We start from the raw sequence: 23,227 nt of genomic DNA on the forward strand, positions 1-23,227 counted from the left end.
GGAGAGGAAGGGGTAGGGAGAAAAGGAAAACAAAAATAGAGACGAGAAAAGAAAGAGGAAGAAATGTTAGTTAACCTGTTAATCCACATGATCAGGCATACATACAAAGATATCAGTGCAGATGTACATCTAGCCACAGATTTGACTGCTAACTCTTTCAGTTTCATAAAGACACTAGAATCCCCTCATAAAGAGACATTTCTACTCCCTCTTTAACACAGTAACATAACAGGAATCCTGCTATCGTGGTAAAACATCGCTAGATAATGAAGCTGAAACTTTTCATACAATAAACTTAATAGCACTACCAGTGCACTGAAATTTCTAGGCTACACCTTTAAGAGCTTAATTTGTTCATATTTTAATAATAATGCTTCCTCTCACCTTTAAGCTACTACAGATTCACAGTACCCCAGGGCACTGCAGTAACTTTGGATGATAAGCTAGCTGATTTACTGTCATCAACTAAATCCTAATTTCCTCACCACTTATCTGATTTTACACAATGTTCATCTCACTCTTGTGTGCTGGCCATAACTTATTGATAAATGTCCTAATGGCAAATACTCACTTGAGTCCCAGACAGGCCAATGACCTGAACTTGACGTCCATCTGGGCATGGGCGAGGTCATGGGTCAGGTTCACAGCCTGGACTGACCGTAGAGCAACTCCTCTGGGGTCAACACTTTTCCATCCTCATCCAACCTGCAGAGGCAGAAGGCAAAAAGGGCAAATTTTGAGCAAAAGTGGATTGAGACATAGACTGCAATGTATACCAGACTATGAAAAAAGTCTCCACAGCACCTGTAATGAGTAAACTCAATCAGTTTCAATTGGTTAACACTTCCTGTTCAGAAGCAGAAGGGTGCTAAAGCCACAGTGTTTGTGGCAAAGTTGGTACCAGTAATTGCCTCTATATGTGAGGAACTCATTTGTTCATGTGAAAAGACCTGGAACAAAATAAAAATATGACAGAATATGGAAAATAGAGTCTTAAGGAATACTTCCCTCATTTGATGTGCAAAACATGCACAGAAACAAACACAATTTATGTGGTGATGCCATTTTGAACTTATCTCCCTCTTGTATTGTGGCTGAATGCTCTACAGTGTACATGTAATTTCAATACTATAATCTAATGATAATTTAACATTTGCCTTGCACTAATCTTCATCTCAAAACAGCAACCACAAAATAAAGGGGAAGTAAATGACATACAAGAAATCTCTGGGGAAATTAGAATTTTTAATGTGAACAACCTTGCTTGGAAACAGATTATTATCTCATTGCATGTAAAACATATCCGAGCATCATGTTTACATACCTGTACGTCTTACATAGCACCAGTCTGGAGTACACAGATTCAAAGTCCCTCTCAACCTCCTTGGCACTCGCCTGGGCAGGGAGAACAATCAGAACGTGTTTGGGAATGGTGAGTTGTGTCTACACAGAAGAGGCCTTGAAGAACGTCTCAAGTAAACAGACACATTGGCACAAATGCCCAAAGATGGGTTCAATCAAATCCACGGTTTAGAGTCAGTCCATGGACTACAACAAGTGCAAAGTAAGCATACACTTCACTTGCACACATTAGCACATGTTTATTTTTGGATATATATGTCTGTTTGCATATGCAACGATCTGTCACGCACATTTACGCAGATGCAAATTTGCCTAATCCATGGTAGAAATCTAAACTACCTTTGTGAATTAGGGCAATTAAAGCTTATGTAATAAACTAGAAAATGACTGTAGTGTAAAAGGACTGCTCTGTAAAGTAATAGTGTATAAACACAGATATATTACAGATGATCATTAGGTAAGGGACAAACTCTAAATTGTATAAGATATTACTGGAGATCTAGGAATGACACTGTTTCGTGTAAAGTGAGTCTCATTAATGACCAAAATCAGTCATTTAAGCAATGTCACTTCCCACAATCACAAGTGTCTAGTGTTGTTACATGGGGCAGAGATAATGAGAGCAGCCATAAACACATGTGGAGATGTATCATAATGTACACATGTTTTGCACTGATATCATCTAGTTGTTGTAAAGAAATTAGTGTAATGAATGTGCCCCATGAACTGCCCAAGATATTAGTATGTTTTATGTCAGTGACATGTAACAAAATGTATCAAAAGCAGTCACAGTTCCACTCCTTGATACCATGTATGTGCAGGATGTTACTACTGATAAACCCACTTGTATGCTTGCCTATGGCAATTAAAAACTCACTGGTGGGCAAGTCAAATGGATGGGCACCTGCCCATTACCCAAGTGAAGACTAGTCCCGAGTATACTCAGGCAGGTGTCTAAGGGAAATGTGTGTTATAACAAAAATCAGCTCATCCTTAATGGATTACAAGTATGGAACCCTCACCTGAATATCCACTTGGGCAAGTGAGCGAAAGAGTTTTTGTAATTTCCTGCTGTGATTCCCAAGAAGTCTACTGTAAAACGAGAAATGTTCGTGTACACACTAGTTCTTGTCTACACTATATGCATTGAATACCTGGGGCAATTCGCGAAAATTCATGCCGCGAAAATGGCCATCAGCTCCAATTCGCAAAAATTTCATGCCGTGAATATACAGTATCATGTTTTACAATATTCATTTTTCTGCTCATATACAGTATGTATCTATCATGTCATTGTTATGGCTCAACTTTCATGGAAATAAGAGTTCTTCTCCTCAACCCTTTCTGATCCAGGGACTGGGGGCCAGTACGCTAGTGTGGACAACACTATGGACTTTTTTGTGCCATTTGGTAATCTAAGCACATGCACAATTTGGGGGTTAACATGGATCAAGAAATTAAGAAGCAGTGTACACAAATTTGACAAGAACTTTTCGATTATGACTGACTTGATTGACACAAGCATGTTACAGCTTTCAGAAAGAAGAAAAGAAATATACCTCTGACACCCTTCCGAGTAAGAGGCATTAAAATAATAGAAAGTGAAGCTAGGGGGCATTGAATATATGTACAACTGTAGAAGAAATAAGAAGAACATGGATGCTCAATCCATGGCAGAGGTAAAGTCCATAGAGTGGTATAATAAGGAGGTCTGTATGGTCTCACTGTCCATCAGCGGGCCTCTTCCTCCTCGTCCCAGCTAGACGCTAAATTCTGGAAGAATTCTCTCAAGATCCATTCTGGGAAACAGCAGCCAAATATAGCCCTTCATCTTTGTTACCCTCGTCACCAAAAGCATCAGTGTCCTTAAGAATTTTTTGTTATTGCCCGAATGCATTCTGTTCAAGAACAATAATGTTATGTAACCCCATTCACATTCATCAAGCAATCTATTTCAAGCACTCAATGGCATCTTACATAATTTGTTCTCTCTTTCGAACTGTGTTATGCAATCATCGTACAAGGTAAACTAATTATATTTGTATGCTAGCTACAATGTATGTAAAAATGTTAGACTTTTCAATGCTTCCACAAACAGGGATGGTAGCTACTGTGCTGGTAAACAGAAAGTCCTGCTCTGCCAAACTGTGTGTAATCTTTTTTCTTCTTCTTTTTCTCCTTTGAAAGGACTTAGCATGATAATGTAAGGACTAAAACTGGCTTGGCAAAGGACTTTTTGTAATCGCAATGACTAATCCACTGAGGAGAAAGTGATATTGATTGAGGTGATGGTAAATAAAATGGCGGTAAGGGGTGGCGGGGGGGGGGGGGGTCTACGAAATCAACAGATCAATGACCACAGGGCTCAAGGGCACAGCATGGTGGACACGTGACCGAAAATCCGCATCACTTCCATCATGCGACGAGAGGGTGGGTGGTTTTTGACCACTTTTCTTTCTGTCATCCCCTCCCCCCCCCCCCCCCCCCCCACTTTAATCGTCCACTAACCCATAATTTGGAGGACATCACGGTTTTGATCTCAACTCATGAGCGGACTTTTGCCATTTTGGCATTGAAATTGCACTGCTTATCTATCTAATCACTGGAACTCTTCTACAATTATATATAGGTTCAGTATTCATAGATGGGAGACAGAGGCGGAAAGGTCTTATCCGTAACTATTAATCATGTGATATCGAGATAAGCTCATTTTTTTTTTTTTTTGTTACGCTACATTTACACCATATTCGCAGCAGCCACGGCAGCTTCCCCATCCCATCCCCACCCTGCGTGCTGTCTCATGTTCATCCTGTTTCCTCCATGTGACCTGAAACGTGATTGCTGCGGCCATTGGGAACATGGTGTATATGTAGCATTAGAGAGGCTATGTGACATCTAGTGTGTGAAATTAAATCTGCGGTGTCCTTCACCAATTCTGGTTGGACAACTCAAAATAAGAATCAAAGCAGGAAGCTACTAAAGTCAACTTTTCACATACAACCACAAAATGATGCAAAATTGTGATTTTGCCTGAAAGCCCACCGATCCATTAAAGAGCTGTTGCCACTGATGAATGCCACACTGATCACTCACACATTCTGACAACTCTCCAAGACCACTACCACAGGTTGCACCGAGTCTAAAACCATCCATCCACTCTTTACATAGGTTGCTATTAAGTGTATTGTCACTGTGATGTGGTACCTTGAAATATATGTCCAATTGTACTCGCGGAGTCGCCTACCCAAGTCTGCTCAAAATTTGTACTAATACACTCTGATCGTAATCATATCCTGCTGATAATTTGTATGTAAAATAGTTATAGCCCTAAACTCTGGCATAAACCGAGGGCTGTACAGATGTGAACAGTCACTCTAGTCCTTATTTCACATCCAACATTACAGTCAACAAATTCAAATAGAGTGGGATAAACACTGCAACTAGTCACCAATGAAGACTAGTTCCGTGTATACTTAGGCAAGTGTCTATGGGAAATGCGTGTTGTAGTAAAATCAGCCCGTCCTCAACAAGTTAACTATGTTTAGAGGAACATATGATGTACTGTATAACATGATATATTCGTGGCATGAAATTTTCCCGAATTGTCACTAGCGTTCTAGGCATATAGTATGGAGAAAACTTTCATGTGCCATTTTAATTTCATGAATCTTGGCGCTCGCGACATTCGCAAAATTAAAATGCAAACGAACATTCCTCATTTCACAGTACCTACAGTACATTAAGCTATGTTACAACATTCAGAAGACAAATCTCAGATATGATGCTATCATCTTTGGTATGACAAAAGAAATGTATGGGTTTGAAGCTGAAATAGTGATTTTCAAGGACACTTCACATTCAAACCATCTGCTCCCTTGTCAATCAACAGATATCTTTAAGGCCATGTTAAGCAAGAAAAAAAAAACATGTAGCAATTCAATCGATTAAAATCAAGGTGGTTAAACATAGTGAAAGTAAAAACACAATAAAGAGTCCTTTCCAAAGAGCGAAGAGCGTCAAAAGTCTGTTTTCAAATCAACCAAAAGCAAATAAGATAACAATAGTCTGCTGTTCTCTTTGTCTCTGTCCCTTGCAATCTTTTTCTCTCTTTTTCTTTTTAAATTTGACCTTAAAAACAATGAAAATAAGGCCACCCTCCTTTATTGTAAATGTCCTTTTTTTCTGAGCTGTGGCCTTAACGCAGAATTAAGAGTTACTTAAATAGTCACCATCCTCTCAAATACAAAGATCTGTTGACCTTGCATGAATCAATTCTATGGGACGGAAGAAGTAAACACCTTTTTGTTTTCCAAGCCAGGGGGGCCTGATGGCTGGTACTTGCTGATCACATGTTTGAAGCATGGCCAGCTAAGTAGCCAGTTGGTCTACCAAGTACACTGGCAGTGTTTCGTTCTTTCAAAGGCTTTGTTATTACTGTCCAGCCCCTAGCTCTTCTTTCTTTTTTTTTCTTATCATGTCTGTATTATTTTTTTTCTTTTGTTACTTTTCATGGGGGGGGGGGGGAGGGGTGGAGGGGAATGGGGAGGAGAAAGGGGGCCTGCCTACATTATTGAGTGCATTTACAGCTCCCTACCTTTTCCTTCAATAGGCACAATGAGCTCAACAGTTGGAACAATAAAGAATGAGCTAGCACAGGAGAGTGAGGAATCAATATTAAGTTGGGGGGTGGAGGGACACCGGCGTGTAGGGATGGGGAGGGGGAAGGGCACTGGTGGGGGTGGGGAAGAGGCTGGAAGGTGACTCATGGTCACGTTTTTAGCTCATGTCACATTCTAGGACACACACTGATGGCAGCAGTGGTGGCAAAGGGTGGGGGGGGGGGGGGGAGTTAAGGGGGAGAGTAGATGGAGCCATAGGTACTCCCAAGATGAATTTACATGGACAGGTAATCAATAAAAACACAGTGGCAAGAGTCAACAAACTTTTTGGAGTGGTTACAAAGGAGTTGTCAAACCGATATTCCACATATTTTGACTGCATGCATCACACATTTCCACAGAGCGCAAGGGACAGAAATACTGTCACAGTGAATAAATTCATGTCGCCTCTCAGCTTTAATACATTATTCAACTCAGAAAACACATAAATTCTCTTGACTTTTCATGGTCTTGATTTGACCTTTGAAGCATGGTTTAGCCTACCTACAGACTTGTCTCTTGTTTACAAGATGAAAATGCATATCCATACGTAGAATGTATGTTACAAATACAAAATATCATGTACCACCTTTCAGCTGAAGAAATGTTGAACCCCCCCCCCCCCTTCAATAAAAAAAAAAAAATTCTGTGGCAAGTACATGATTGCAGCCACAATCACATACAGCAGGTCCAAAAAACTCCACATACAAACTTCCATTATCAAGTCTAATGGAATGAATTGTTCAAAAGCCCACTCCATAATCATTTGCTGCTTGGTGAAAATAGGTCGACACATAAGAAAAGAAGGTACTGCAGAATCTTAATCTTTCTTTCCTTTTTTTAAGATCGAAAGAACTGTGCAAATAAAAAGTATAAAAACATCTCAACGGACGAATTTCATGAATTTGAAGAATAAAAAGTATGCTCCGTAATTCACATCTAATTTCTGTTGCCACACAAAAAGAGGCATAGACAATGGTCTCGGAGATTGAAACAAGGCAAAGAGACTGAAGAAACTTTATTTGGTTTACTTTGTGGGCAACAATGGATGAATGGATACAGACAGTCTGTATGACGCGACAAAAATCGTTTTGAAAGCAGGGGCAATCTTCGCTTCCGTTCTCTTGATTTTCCAGCATAAGGTAGGGGATCAGATGGGTAGAACAAGACACTGTAGACCTTGTGTCTGGCTCCAGCAAGACATGAAGTAAACATTTATCAACATTTAACAACCTATGCCAAAAGTCAAATGCAATCAGTCATTACGAAGATTGTGTGTGCTTCTTGATTATGGTTCTAGTCACCCCACACTGCAATCTACTCTCAAATGACAATGTGACATTTACTGCTTGCTTCAACTGAGTAGATGCCGGTGCTGCAAAGGAACCTCTAGACGCTGCAAAGGTCATTCTTGTGTGGGGATGGTACTCTGGAGATCAGAGGGGAAGGGTTTTAAACTCTAGGAAATTCTACCTTGTTACTGGGACTTTGTTATCTCCAACAGACCTCACACCTCCCCTCCCCCCCCCCCAAAAAAAAAAAGCACACATCCTGTTCTCTCAGTGAACTTTTTATATCAATGACTATATGTCATAACTGCCTCAAAGAAATTTCACCAGATGATCCATTTATGAATAATGGATAAACTGTATGTCAGCTGGCCAACTCTTTCTACAGTTCCTAATTTCTCTCTCAACACACAGAGACATATCTTGAAATATGACAGTTGGATCAGTTTGAGAGTACTAAAACAAACATCTTTAGGTGCAAATATCATAATTCTAAATACAAAATTACTAGTAAACAGCGTATCTCATCTTCGCTGTGATAGCATAAAACAACATTCCACATGTATCTGGAATTACAGTAACTATAGGCCTATATTGAACAAGGCAAAATGCTTCCAATGAAACTTTTTTTTCTATTAAGAATAGTGTTATAGATGTGTGTCTATGAGGTCTAAAAGTGGGCAGCTTGGGACTTTCTTTTGGTTCATTAGAGCTATTGGTTCAGTATTTGCTGTACACTGTGATAAAAAAGCCAGATTCCTCCCAACTGAGCTCACACTAATTTGACTGGAATGATCTCATTTGTCTGGCAAGCAATAATCAGCCCTGTTTTCTTGGAAGTGTTACCTGGCCTTGGCGGCATGCCACGGCTATAAACTCCAACAAACACTAAGCAAGCATGGCAGAGCCTTCCTGTTTGCTAGAGTATCAGTATTTAACACCTTCATGGGCAGTGAGCACCTGTGCATACATCCAACAGAGATGGCGCTCTTCTAATGATTATGCAGCAAGGTGGTACCATAGCATGTATGAGCTGAAAGTCTGCAGGACAGCAGCAGGTCAATCTGCCACCTTGGACTCCCATTTTTAAAGCTATTTTATGAGTTTAGTGCACAGCTCTGCACTTGATCTAAGATTTCACTGAGGGCAGTTATTATCTGATATAGCTTGCTAAAATATTGATTTACTATCAAACCTGCTCCAGAGACCACCTGTCTGTGAGGACCATCTTCTGTTGCCACCGCACGGGAATTTCTGGCAAAGTGTGTCATTTAAAACCTGAGCACAATGACCACCTGCCTAATGTGACAAGTGACTAAGGATTTGGTTTCCCACTGAATGACGAAAATAGCCACTCAGCAGTAGTGTCCTCTCAGCAGGGCACAGGGGCCAGAGTACCATAACTATTTTGGACATCGCATAAAGCAGATACTACTAAATCTTGTCTATAGCTACTGTCTATAGCTAGCTGTACACAAGTTGCAGAGTCCTTACAGGCAACGGGTGATCCCTGGGGCAGGGTGACTAGCCAACGCTTGTTTCAGTTTCAGTTTCAGTCTTTAAAATTTCTCCACTCGAATACATGAAATCATTACTAAGAATCAACAATATTCTCATCAAAATATAAATAAGAGTACCTAAAGAGTACTAGAAATAATTCACAGTATACAAGAATGCACATTGAGGTACAGGTGGAGAAGGCCATCATCAATAGGCAGTTTGCTTGACTGAGATAACAGCCTTTGGGGGATGTGATATTAATTCTTTCTTGTTTTGACTGAGAGTACTGTGGTGTAAATGTAATCATATTGGACATTATATCGCATTAGCTACCTCTTTGAACTCGTCTATAATGCCCACGTTTTGTGTTTCCCTTGAGCGGTCAACGTAGACAGCTCTGACTGTAGTTTGAGAGAAAGACACAACTACAGATTAAGTCTATGGTTTTCTGAAGTAAGCTTAATCATTGACCTAAAGTCTACAAGGAAGGTTAAACAGATTTTGCTTACCTCCTCGATGAAATGCCACGGGTGGTATGTCGTTCCCAAAATGGTGGGCTGCTTCAGGCCATGTTCAAACAGTGACTTTAAAGCTGGACATAACCTGTGTGGGGAAAGATAAATACTGTCATAATATTTTGAAAAGGTAAAATTTGGAAAATATCAAAACATACTATTTTCTGATTCATAGAGCAACTGCCATGAAAAAAAAAATGTAAACACACATTTCTGGCAGAACTGCACTTCTGATTCATGATTGGCTGTTTTGTTTTGTTTTTGCTTTGATTTGTTTGTTTGTTTGTTTGTTTGTTTTTTTGGTGCATTTATGGAATTACAGAAAATATTTCGCTGGTTACAAGAGAATGTGCTTTAGTTAAGACAACCTTTCATAATCCCTGAATATACATGACTGAACTATAGAAGAAGAGACATGTAATGACAAACAAATAGATTTACAATAATTTGTGTAGATAAACACTTTATGAGAATGAATAAATGTATCAATGAGTTCATTATTGCATTGGTAGGGTGACAAGACCTTGTATCTCCATTCTGGGGGAAAATCATTTCTGTGGATTGACTGTCCAATAATCAGTTAAGTGATGTTCTCTCCAAATCCCAGCTGTAAAAGGTAAAAAAAAAAAAAAAAATGAAGCCACCATGGTATGTCCAGGGACAGGGGATCTATTTGTCATTGTACTTTGACTGCCATAATTTTTTGCTCGCTTGAATACATATATTTCATATGTTTGAGATACTAGTACGAGGTTTCATGGCCCCAACAGTGATAGAGAGAAAGTGATGAGACGCTTTAAACTAGACTAATTTTGCCATGACACAAGCACAGCACATGTGGAGTGTGTTTTCTTTGAAAAGCTAATGTTTACCACTGGGAGCAGTGATTAAAAAAATTAACGTTGTCACATTTGATGCATTTGTATAGTTCAGTTGCATCACAAAACACCCAACCATTTTAAATTTTGCAATAAAGCCACAAATGTTAGTATTAGCAGATATCAATAATTTTCTCAATAAACCATAACTGTAGATGGTTTATTCTAGAAACAATTTAAATAAAACTATATTTCACATTTTGTATCTAGATACAAAATGTGAGCAATAGTTTTATCAAAATATATAACAATACTTAACATTGATTTAACTGATTAACATTTTTACATTGGTTGATTCTATCCCTAACTCACATTTTAGTACTATTTTGAAGCATAAAAGTTGAGTATTTTTTTCATCTGCAAAAGGTTAATAGTGGCCTTAATAAAGAGTCATATAAGATTTACAGGCTTCCATGAAGTCTGTGTGGTTCCTAGATTTATGTCAAAACCATTTTTTTTTTCACTTATTAATCTCACAGGAGACTGGACAAAAAGAAGTTATGTACTAATCCTTGTCTACCACGAAAGCAGGGTCATGTGCAAGTCACATCCCACTGGACCAGGCTGGATAATCTCTTTCCACGAATCCAGAATCCCAGAAAAGCATAACAGTATCATTATCCTGGTCAACACCAACGCACACATGCCTGCTCAGAAAGCCGCACAGGCACACACAGACATACCATCATCCCAACACAATACTGTCATTCCGTCCCCCCCACCCCCCACCCCCCACCCCCCATCCCCACACACACCCTCTGGCTATTCTCCGCAGACACATGACACATTAACCTAAAGTGACTCGTGGGTGCGATGCGGGGAGGAAGGTATCGTTGGCCAAACCAGACACTTACTCGCCTCATGAACTGACAAGAAAAGTGGGCCAGGAACCGTGAAATTAGGGGTTGATGAAACCGGGCTTGACGTGTGGCTTTCTTTCTTCTCATGGGTCTCCGTCACCTTTATGTTTCAACTCCCAATATCCTCACCATAATCCTCCTTTCTTTTTCTTCTTTGTGATTGGCTAACAGTAATGATGTTAAGCATAATGCAAACTTTGGAACAAAAAATACCCCTGTGATGTTTGTTGTTATTATTGTTGTTTTCCACAGAGAAACCAGACATTACCGCCTGCCCTTCCTAGAGCTCATAGCTCCACTGGGCCTCATTTCCTCAAAGTGTTCCGCAACAACAGAAATCTCAAACAATTGCAGTTACCATGACAACAGCTAGACAACAACAATTAAACAGCCTTGAGTATCATAAGTGTTGCCACAGTAACTGCAAGCACTTGCTACTTGCCATGACTGTGCATGATTCTACATTGACTGATTGAGAATAGACGAATGAACAAATGATTTATTGAATTAGTGAATGAATGAATGAATGAATGAATCAATCAATCAATCAATCAATCAATCAATCAAGAAATCAATCAGTCAATCAATAGATAAAGCAGTTGCTTGCTGGCACCCTACTTCTGCTTGTTTGACGTGTTGTTTAGACCTGTTTGGCTTGGGTGCTGGTTTTTTTTTTTATGTTAATGTCTAGTTTAGCCATACCTGGGCCCCGTTCTATCAAAAGATTTAGATATAATCGATTATAAATTTCCTTACCACACAGGCTGCCATAGACTTGATAGAAATCAACTATATAATCAATCATAACTCTTCATATAACAGAGCCCTCGGGTGCTTCAGTATGCCTATACAACAACTGATTTATGCAATGACATAGCAATGTAATTGACTCAATGCATAACCCATGGAAATCATTTTTTTCTTCTCACTTTGGACGGACTCCAATTATGGCCAACATAAGTTACAGAGTTTTAAAAATGAAAAAAGGTCTATTCTAATGAACAACATCAAGAATTTCTGCTTTAGTGACATAATCTACTGTATGTCCCCCTCCCCCCCCCCAAAAAAAAAAAAAAAAATTTACAATGGGATCCTCCACAATAATAACTTCAAAAATAGTTAATCAATCCAAATACAACTTCAGGGTATGAAACTATAACTTATTACCCACATCCTGCAGAAAACCCCATCCGATTTGCTTCAGTGGTCAAATAGAAATGAGGATTTTTGTAGAGCATGTCAGGAATCCCTTCCCTCCAAGTTTTGTCCATTGTGTTCACACACTAATATGCAGTTCCAAGAACATCCAAGTGCTAAACTTGGAAGAATCACATCCATGACATGCTTCACAACAATTCACATTTCTCTGTGACCACTTAACCAAATTAAATGGGGTTTTCTGCAAAATATAGATAAGATGTTATATTTTTAGACCCTGAAATATCATTCAGACAGTTTATTCATATTGTAAGTTATCAATGCAAAAATCCGATTGTAATTTTTTGGGGACATAAGATACTGTATGGAGACCAGGTAAGGAGACTTACGATCCTCTGACGAGGTCTGTGATGGTTTCCGTGACGGAGTCGTCCCCAGCCATGGTGTACTGCTTACTCCTCTCATCCAGGATCTCTACAAACTTGGCTGGGAACCATCCCCTCAGGCCGTTCAGCTCCCCAACCCAGCAGTGCTCATCTTTCTGGGAGATAATCTTTGGGGAAAAAACAACAATAAAGGAGAAAAAAAATGAAGATGAGACAAGTTTGTTTCTTTGTTTGTTTGTTTTTAACAAGGCTGCCAATATTCCCACATCGAAACCAGCGTGGCTTAAAAGAGCAACTGGGGAGACACTTGTGTGTTACATGCATTTCAGTAGGCGAAAACAATTCCAAAGGTAGTCAGGCTTGAATATTCTCTTGGTTGGGATGTGACAGATATAATTTGTTTGCTTGTCTGTTATTGAAGGGGGTTTTCGGGAGCTTCCTGCAGATTTGGGGATTCTGGGAGGTCTGTTATCTGTTATTTTACAGGAACATATTTTCTTGACATGTAATTAGTGTTTTGTATGGTTTTTAATGTCACATGACATTTTAATAAGGCATATGACAGAATATGAGAGACTTTCTTTTATGGATGTTTCTCTGTTGATGTTTCTCCATGGTGCTGTGTTTCATATGATTTCTATAAATATCAAATGCCATCTCCAAAAGGCCTTGGATAAAAAAGAAATCAAGAGTTTTATAACGTGTTCATCGGCATGGATACCTATCCACAATGTGCTGAAAATAGATTGCAATTTCTTTGCAGCTTTCCAGAATACTTTGCTCTGTACAAGTCTGATCATATCGCTCATCACACACAAGAATGAGTTTAGACGAGTTTTGGTTACATGGGAAAACCTTTTGTTCTCAGGTTGTACATACAATTTCCATACATGACACCCCCCCCCCCCCACCCCCACCCCAAATGGATAGGCTTACATTAGAGGGCTACTACTATTTGGAAACAGCAAGAGTGTCAAGGAAAAGTGGAACAAATTTGTAGTAGGCACCTCCATTTCATCTTGTACAACTGGTAAAGTGAGATAGCTAAAATGATGCAGGAAGAAACTATAGAATTTTTGCCTATTGCTCTGCACTGCCATAGGAACCACAAAAGACTCTTGACAGGAGGGTAGCTACTTTGTGTATCAAATTTCACTGGTTTACTGTTTGAGGGTCTAGTAACATGACATTGTGCAAACAAATAAAAAAAAAATGAGTTTAACTGCACAATTGATATCAATCATGCACTGAACATAATTATTCACAGCAAACTGATTCAGTGTGTAGAATAGGGCACAGGTTGTTTGAGGGAAAACTCTTTGTTTACAACAAGGAGTTCTGGGGCATTTCATGTCAGATTTTTTTTTTTTTGACAAATTTGCTCTCAGCCAATCAGATGCAAGGATTTCAGTAGCTTATAACAGTGTGTCAGGAAAAAAAATCCAACAAAATGCTTGGTGAAATACCACCCACCCCCCTCCCCCACCCCCCACCCCCACACACACACACAAAAGTGCATTGAAATGAGCAGTCTGGTTCTTTGTTTATAACAACCAGTTCAGACCACAAACTTTGCATTATAATGAGCAGTCTGGTTCTTTGTTTATAACAACCAGTTCAGACCACAAAATTTGCATTGAAATAATCTCCTACCTGTTGACATACATTCCTGCATACTTGTGTGTGAATTTAATCATCCCAGGTGCAAAAACATTTTCCCTTTCAATACTCTTGAAAGCAAACACATACACAGTTGCAGAATTTCCCAACTGTTCAGGATGCCCACTTCCTTTATCAAACAGGTCCATACAGTTATGAATGTTTGGGTAGTTCCTTCATCGCATATTCAGGGCAAAATACGGTCAATTCATCTCAAAACTGACTACGTGCAATTAGTAGCAATTGAAGGTTAACTGAGACCTAAAAGCATCTGCAGTGATTCAATATGAGAACGAAAATGCTTCTCAGCCAGACAAAAATTGATTCTTCTTTCCCACTGGTTTTCCAAACATCTAACTTTGTTTTACCAGACAAAGTGGGAAAGGAAAGAATTTTGATTTGATCACTTCCAATTCCACCTATGATAATGATGTGTTTAATTACAAGTATTGACCAAATTTGCTTATCAGGCAAACTGAAATAAGATTCTTCTTCCCTACTGGTAGTCCAAACATCAAAATTTCTTTTTAACAGACAACATGGGAGTTGCAAAAATTTCAATCTTTTATGAGCTCCACTTTGATTCCACTCACTGTGATGATGTCGTTTTTCCTGAATCCCAGCTCGTCATCATCGTGTCTCTCAAAGTCCAGCAGGGCCTTGGCCCTCCTCTTTCTCGTCCTTGTGATGTTGACAAACTGCTCGTGGTCCTTCTGGTGGCTTTCCAACGAGTAGTCCGGAATCAAACTCTACAAAACAGCAAACAACAACAAGACAAGACACATACCCATGTGGGTATAAGTGCATGAACACGATGATATATAACAACAGAATTATACACACCAACGAGATGAAGCACATAGCAGCTTTATAAACAATATACCACTGATGCCTGGGAAGTATTACATTTCTTGCAGAAAATGGCAATCTATTAAACTTTCCCTTTGCCTGACTGTAATTGGTAAATATGAGGATGTACATTATCACTTTTGTCTGTGATTCATTAAGTCGCATATCTTCAAAGAAGGTCTGATCCTATCATATTGGTGGCCAGCTATATCACTGCATTGCACATTAAACTGAGAAGATAGTAAAATTACATACTCTTTCATACTGCTTCGCAAGATCTTTCCCATTCCACGCATTTAAAATGGATTTTTATTTTGAAGAAGAAAGATTTGAGCATCTACAGTGAAGGTCTGCATGGTGGTCTAGATCATTAGAGATGTGACTTTTCAGATGGCGTATGTCTGTTTCTTGAAACTGAAAACTGATTATATACGGATATATGAAATGAAGAGAATTTCATCAATAAAAGGAGACGGTCCCTCCATCAAAATTACACTGCCTAACCCTGACACTCAAAGCACACAAAGTGTTAACCAAAATATAAAGTATAATCAATGCACCATTACTCTGATGACCATCTACGTATAACAGATAATATAATGGAATATGTGAAGCATGACATAACTGAAATCCATTGCAAGAAGGGATAAAATATTATGCTCCTACAGAATGGAAGGTTCTTGATTGAAGGCTATCTAGACTCACAATTTTGGCATTCTTCGGGTCAATGGCCTGGAAATGTCTGCCAATCTGCTGGATGGCTTCTCTGAGGTCAGACACCAGCTCCGTCTGCCGGATGTTCTTGGCCTTGAGGTCCATTTTGTCATCTTGACTCGCTACAATTAACAACAAAACAAAAGAAGTAAAGATAGGAAACATTAAAATAAAACTTTTCAAACACATTCATCTGATACAACAAGATATTTTACGGACCATTTTGTATCAAAACATTGCAATATGAATATGGTGGACATTGATTGTAAATGGCATACAATATACCTGTCAAGGCCTGATTGAACAGTCCTAAAGCAGGTTCAAGTAACGTTTTCTTCAAGGTTGTTTAAATTTTTGTTGCTTAATTGGGGTCTGGTAAAATTCAAGGTCTATGCCAAAAACTTGCCAAAACACAGTTTCATGACATGGAAGGTATATTATGCTTTCTTTTCTCTGGTTTTTATTTTCCTCTTTTTGGAGGATGGGGTGGTGGTTCATGTGTAAATTTGTAGCGAACTTTGAATGTGTGATAGGAAACGTACAAGGGCTGTTTATTTTACAAAAACCTTTTCAGTACTTTTCACTTTAATAAAGAGTCCTACTACAATTTCATTTCTCACATATGGTTTTCAAACCAATATTTCTGTTTCATCATATTACTGGCCTGAATGTCATTTTAATCGACAATGAATGCCATTTCACACACATCTGTGGCCACAAAACAGGTTCTAATAATCATGTAGAAGCTAAAGTGATCAATAGTAATTTTTCTAGTAGATACTTACGAAAGAGTGATCCCATGAGGGATTTTCTTCGTTGAAGCTGTCTCTTGTTCACTTGCTGTACAGGAAGAAAAAGAAGTGTCAAAAATTTGCAACTTTATATATGAAAATTCTGACTATACATAAAATGAATAATAACACAAGTTTAAATAAACTGATACAATAGTAATGGCAGGAGTATGCTGTACATCAAAAGTATGTGGACATTCTTTTGTCAAGTTTCAGCTGACCAGAAGGAGATTAAGGCAACTGTAGTAATAACTTAATTGCCCTTGAGATGTGTAATTGTTCAGGGTCAACTTTCTTCTTATTTCTTTTTGAAAGACTGAGAAAATTCTAAGAGATATAAAAATTCCAACTATTCACTTGTAGTCATTCTTTTCATATGAAAAATCCAACTACAAAAAGATTATCACCATTCTACTGCTTTTAGATGAGTGCTTTCAATAATTCAGTGCTCGCCCAATTACTGGGAATTGCAATGGAATTCAATGCAGCAAAGTCTTCAAGTGTTATTTTCAAAATCCAATCAATGTGGATGTATTTTGGCTGAAACATTTCCACTGTCTCCCAATAATATCTAAAAATGATAACTAAATCCATAGAAATGAACACAGGCATTTCACGTCCTTGTCAGGACAGTTACATTTTCAAATCCATTCCACAAAGACAATGTCAAATGCACAGTCAAAACAACAACTGCTGATTAGCAGTATGGGTATACGGTTTGTGTGACTACACAGCAGGTTGGCACTGTGCTGCTAGTGACATTGAGGTCACGTGTTCACTATCAGAATCCTACAAATCTTGTTACAGCAACAGCACAAGAATTGCTCGTCCACTTACCTGCTTCGGTAGGTTGCCTGCAGAGTCCGGGTTGACGATGGCGCCCTGCTCTGCCATGAGATACGCCAGGTGCTTGCGTCTGTGTGTGTCCACTATGATGTCCGTCAGCGAGGCTGAATGTTTCATGCCAATCTAGTGTAGACAGTGGTAATGGTGACAAAAGAAAATACATAATTTCATCTTTGCACATAAGTTTTTTTTTTACATATATTCATCTTTAATAAGCGGCAAAAGTCTGAACCTTTACATGCACGCAAAATTTCAAAGTCATATTTTCATCTCTATAGATCTCCCTTCCAGTAATATCATAAGAACCCTTACTCTTCCAGCACCTCATTCTACTTCCAGTCTTGTAATTTGTAAAATGCATGGATACAACATACATACAGATAAACATATGCCCCATTTTCTGCCTGTACTGTATGTGGGTACTTGGTATGCCTTACATTTTAATTTAGTCCTTTTTTTCTTAGGACTGATTGATATAAGAATAGATTTGTAGGCACTGCATATTGTTTGATGAGGTAATGAGGAAAGCTGTGACATAATTCAAACAAAGAAGCCTACTGAACATTACTGTGATTTCTGTTTATACAAAACATATGAATGCAATACATTTATCTGTGTTCTCTTTACAAAAGACTAGCCGTCCAGTACTTTTAAAGGGTTGCCTGTCAAATGAATAAACATTCAATCAAAACTGAATCAGAAAACACATATTTGTGATATACATAATATAAAGATAATATACATAATATATTTAAAAAGATAATATAAAGAATTGGAAAAAAAGAACAAACAATCAGAAGTGATGATATTATCTAATGATCCTGTAGTATACATTGTAAGTATCAAAAAGATATTCTGGCATGCTATGAAATATGATGAAGTGAAGCCATACTACAATACCCATTCTGCAACGTATGAGAACTACTACATGAGCGTGTCATGATTACAACAACACAGCTACTCCTACAATATGGATGACAACAAGCATTCAGAAGCCAACACTAAGTGTGTACATACACTCTACCAAACCACTCTTACAGCTTGAATACCACGTCATATATAAATCAGCCACGGTTTGATTACTCAGGTTTGGCGAAGTGCAGGTACGTACCATCGAGCATGCACAGGGTTGGTCTCTATATGTAGCACTATGTAGCAACTCTTTGAGTATTTGCACAGATATCTGTCTGTGAGTGTGTGTGTGTGTGTGTGTATGTGTTTGCACACAACATAAGTTTGTATTTCTGCGTCTTTCTCTTTGTTTTGACTCTGCGCTGTTGGCTTTGATGAATAGCTACAGGGATAAGTATCTCTTGTCTATAGAACATTTTTTTTTTTTAGTAAGATCTGTACACAAGTTTATTGTCCATGATTTAAAGTTTAAAAAAAAATTCTTTGAACGGCTTGTTGCATAGCTATACACCATATAACGTATTCAGCAAAGAGAATGAAACACTTTGAAAGGCAAAATATGATATCCTCTTTCTCACTGGAGTAGAAATATAATTTGAAAAATAGTTGTTTTTACATGACACTGATATGATACAAGTATATGACATGTTGAAGAGGCATGATGTCATTCTATTGAGCTATTGAAAAAAAAAATAAAAGCAACAACGTACTAGTATCTGATCTACAACACCAAAAGGGGTACTATGCACTAAATGAGTGAATACTATGTATCTTTAAAAAAGAAAGATAAGATATGAATGAAATCTAATGAAGATCTGAAGATGAATGAATGAGATCACTATATATCATCCATGGCAGGCATTTTAAAATGACAACGTTTGGCATACACGGGTAAAATGGCAATGGTTATGCTCTTCTTGTTTTGTTTTTTTTCCTTTTTTTTAATTAAGGGCAAGGGATTTTTTATTATTATCATTTTTTTTTTTTTTTTTTTTACGGGGATGCCTTCGGACCACTCTAAGACCCTGTTTACAGTGCGAGGCCCAGCCCCGCTTCAGTGTAAACGCGCAAAAGGCCAAATGCGAGGCCAAAATTGGCCTCGCATTTGGCCTCGCTCTGGAGGTGGTCTCGGCCACGGCCGAGCCCATCCTCTTCTTGGTGTAAACGCAAACTGGGCCAAATGAGCGGCCAATTTTGGTCTGGCTTCCAGACCCTCTGCCCGTACTATTTCGCTATTCACGATATTAACCCCCTCAACGTGGAAAACTAGTATAGTTTAAGGTGGTTTTGTCCTGCAAAGGATTTTTCCTTCTGCAAAGGCCTTTGCCCGAACGGCGACTTTGTCGCCACGGAATCCAGTTTGCAAAGGGTCTGAAAACCAGGCTATACCAAATTGCGTTTGTTTACAAGCAGAGCGCCACTACGACAAAATATTGAAAGGTTTGAATTAAAAGCGTGGCCGAGCCCAGCAGTGTAAACGGACAAAATTGCGAGGCTCGGCCGCGCAATTGAGGCCGGGCTGTAAACGGGGTCTTACTATTTGAAACTGGATGAACAGCAGGTAAGGGGATTTGGGAGGGGAGGTGGGATGGGGACGGGGACAGGGGATTGGGGACGGGGTGGGAAATAAAATCTAAACAGACCATGCCAATGGAAGTTTACACACCTCATATTTCTGTGAGAAAGATATGCGTCCAGGTGAGAGATAAAAGTGTGAAGATGAGATGACAGGAACAAAGAATACAAAAAGATGAGAAAAATTTGATGTCCCTATCAAGGTTATTTGTCATGAAGGTCATGTACAATTATTGTAAAAAGTCATCAGCCCCCCTTACCTCCACAGCTATTTTCGGAAGGGAGTATCGCACTTTGCAGCAAACATGCTAGAAAATGCTACATTTGATCATTAATGAGCATTCAGAAATATAAGTCTAATCTGATACACAAACACTGCACATCCAAATCATGACTTTCATCAAGATTCTGTCATCAACTTTATCTTTTGAACACATTTGTTACAAAAAGTGTGCCAATTAATTTTAGTTCACCTTGGAGTAGTTGGAGAGATAGCATCTTTCCTTACCACACAGATCTTCCAATGCATGTCCCTTTGCAATACCACAAAATTCTCACCAAAGATGCTCTCAGATAGAAAGTTCTATAATTAGCTGGTGACATGTCCACTAAATATTTGAAGTCTTTGGCACAGCCTTAAATATCAACATCTGGAACATTCGCTCACATATGCAATGCAGTTACATACTGAGTTTCCAGTATCAAGAGGGGATGTAATATTCTATTTCCATGAGAGGTACCAGTGTTAAAGCCAAACTCAGATCACATTTCTCATCCAGACGCTTTTATCATCATTCTCATTCAGACAGTGGAAAATCAACAAAAAAATAAAAAAATATAAATGGGGAGGACAACATTGAATGTACATTGTCCTTCAAGCATGCACATACTGTACATCATCCAATCAGAAAACTGAAGCTGATTACATCACTTGTATAAGAAGTGGAAACAGGTATAATTTCCAACTTTAGCTTTGTTACTGTGTTTACTTGCTTCTAATACTGCACTGATGATGTTGTGAGTTGATAAGCAGAAGAATGCTGGCACACACTGTTCATAAAATGATTTCAACTTTATACCCCATCTCATCCAGTGGGTTCTTTAACGAATCAAGTCTAAGAAATTTGCCATTTTTAAGTCTACAGTGTCTTTTTTTTTTTTGCTATATGATTACCATCATTTACTACTAGTGTTTCATAAGGAAGAATACTTTTTACTTTCAGCCACACTCTGGTAATATTTGGTTGCATGATTGCCAAAAGCCTCTACAAATTGTTTCATTTAACCCTGATCTTTGAATTGACAATACATTTTAGAATAGTAGCAGTCTGTTCTGTAGCAATTTTTCTTTAACCAATTTTGAGCAGATTAGATGAATTTGACTGGTTCTATCAACTCTTTCTCCAGTATAGGAAATGCAGTAAGATTCTGAGTTGCCAAGGTAACAAGTTCAATTCTACGATAAAATAATTTCTCCAGCTCAAATATTGTCAAGTCTATGTGTCTCCCAAATCCTTCTCATACAGCCCCACCTGACTACTACTAATGTACAGTGTAGGTCCTGTCGAACTAATCAAGTGCCAAAATGTGTCTCGCCCATTCACGTAAAAGAAAATAATGTTTCTCTAAATCCCGGAAGTTCATTGACCCCACCTATGACCTTTGACATTGTGGTGACCTTCAACTCCCAAAGGGACATTTACCAGCCAAGTTTGGTCACAAACAGATATATGGATCAAAGGTTTTGAGCCATAATTAAAAATGCGTCGTAAAAAACTTAACATTGGGCCCTAAAGTTCATTGACCCCTGCCTGTGACCTTTGACCTTGAGGTGACTTTCATGTTCAGTAAATTGTGCCATTTTGTACAACCACTCTTCCCTCCAAGTTTGATTGAAATTAAAGTCCTCAGTAGAATGTTATTCAAGTTTTTGTAGCGTTACGGACGGACAGACACCTCAGGAGATCCCTTAGTCTCCCCGCAACTCCGGTGTGCTCGACAAAAAAAAAAAGAATCACTTCTCAGTCAAACCATATAGACCCAATGGCAGTTTAAAAATAGGGATGGTTCAAATGACCCCAAAGTTTAAATCACTGAATCAAAACAAATTGGTCGCAAATCTACTAGATTCTATCAGTAGATATCACCCATTTATACATAATCCTACTTGCTTTTGAAATGCTAGCACGCTTCCTTGAATGTTTAGGAATGACCTTTCACTGGAACATTTTATAAGAAACTGTCCAGGCACTGTCCATGACATGACTCATATTAAAACTCTTCATCTCATGATCTTGTTTTGCTCAGTTAACCTTTATCTGCTTATTTGCAGAATGTTACTTTGAACTGGCTTATTGCACTCAAGAGAAGACCATCTCCCATCTAACTCGTAATGCAACTCTGGAGGTCTTCTACCAGTATGATGTGTCTCTATACATACAACAAAAAGAAACTTTCTGAGAGTTAGAACACTGTACCAAATAACGCTTCAAATACGACAGCAGTCGCTACTGTGCAAAGCATGATGGGAAGGGAGGCGACGACATTGTGCGGAAATGTGGGCTCATTATACCTTGATTTCAAATGACTACCCCATCTGCTGAACACTTTGCCTACAGATAAAGTCCTCCTGAGTCATTAACACTCTCTGTGTCCTTCAGACATTCTCACAGCTTCGTTTCAGGCCGTCCAGAAGATATCTGCCGATTGCGGGAGATGAACACGATGTCCCTCCAAGGTCAGGGGTAGTTCTTCTCAAATTTGTCATACATGTGTATGTATGCCTCTCCTTGATATCAAAGGACATCTCGGGGAGACATCTTGATGAGACTGAGAGGTCTTGTTAATGAGAGCTTCTACTTTCAAGGTTCATTTGAAAAAGATCTTCTATGCCTTTTTAAAGTGGCTTGCTTGCAAGATATTCCAGTGTCCCAAATAATAGACAAGCATGTTAAACTTTTCCATAAATTCAAATTAGATGCATACCTTCATACACGAAGGAGAAGAAGAAAAAAAGTTTTAAAATTCATGACAGCCAAAAAGCTTGTGCAAGGCTTGCCAGACATAACGGACATCTAAAGCAAAGAACTGATTCCTAGTGTTATGAATAGGTAAATTGAATAGTTCATAACTGGGTACAGAGAAAACAAAAAAGAAAGACATCAATTTGAATATACTGGCAACAGAGTTGATTGACTTAAAGAAGGTACATGTATGTAACATCAGAATACCATCAGGTTAAAAATCTTTGCTTAAATAATTTCAAAAGCAGTGAC

The 23,227-nt window shown here is 38.6% G+C and overlaps 1 protein-coding gene across 1 annotated transcript in view; it reads right to left on the reverse strand.

The window, feature by feature from the left end:
- The window catches only part of LOC140232287 (small G protein signaling modulator 3 homolog), a 68,525-nt gene that overhangs the window by 19,444 nt on the left and 25,854 nt on the right, over positions 1-23,227 (reverse strand). The window contains exons 12-18 of the mRNA XM_072312416.1: positions 17,457-17,588; positions 16,614-16,668; positions 15,820-15,950; positions 14,859-15,014; positions 12,610-12,773; positions 9,319-9,412; positions 1,325-1,395 (exon numbers count right to left, since the gene is read on the reverse strand). Coding sequence (XP_072168517.1) covers positions 1,325-1,395; positions 9,319-9,412; positions 12,610-12,773; positions 14,859-15,014; positions 15,820-15,950; positions 16,614-16,668; positions 17,457-17,588 — 803 coding nt within the window. The remainder of the gene's footprint in view (positions 1-1,324; positions 1,396-9,318; positions 9,413-12,609; positions 12,774-14,858; positions 15,015-15,819; positions 15,951-16,613; positions 16,669-17,456; positions 17,589-23,227) is intronic.

Source organism: Diadema setosum, chromosome 8 (assembly GCF_964275005.1).
Source record: "Diadema setosum chromosome 8, eeDiaSeto1, whole genome shotgun sequence".
Classification (NCBI taxonomy): Eukaryota; Metazoa; Echinodermata; class Echinoidea; order Diadematoida; family Diadematidae; genus Diadema; species Diadema setosum.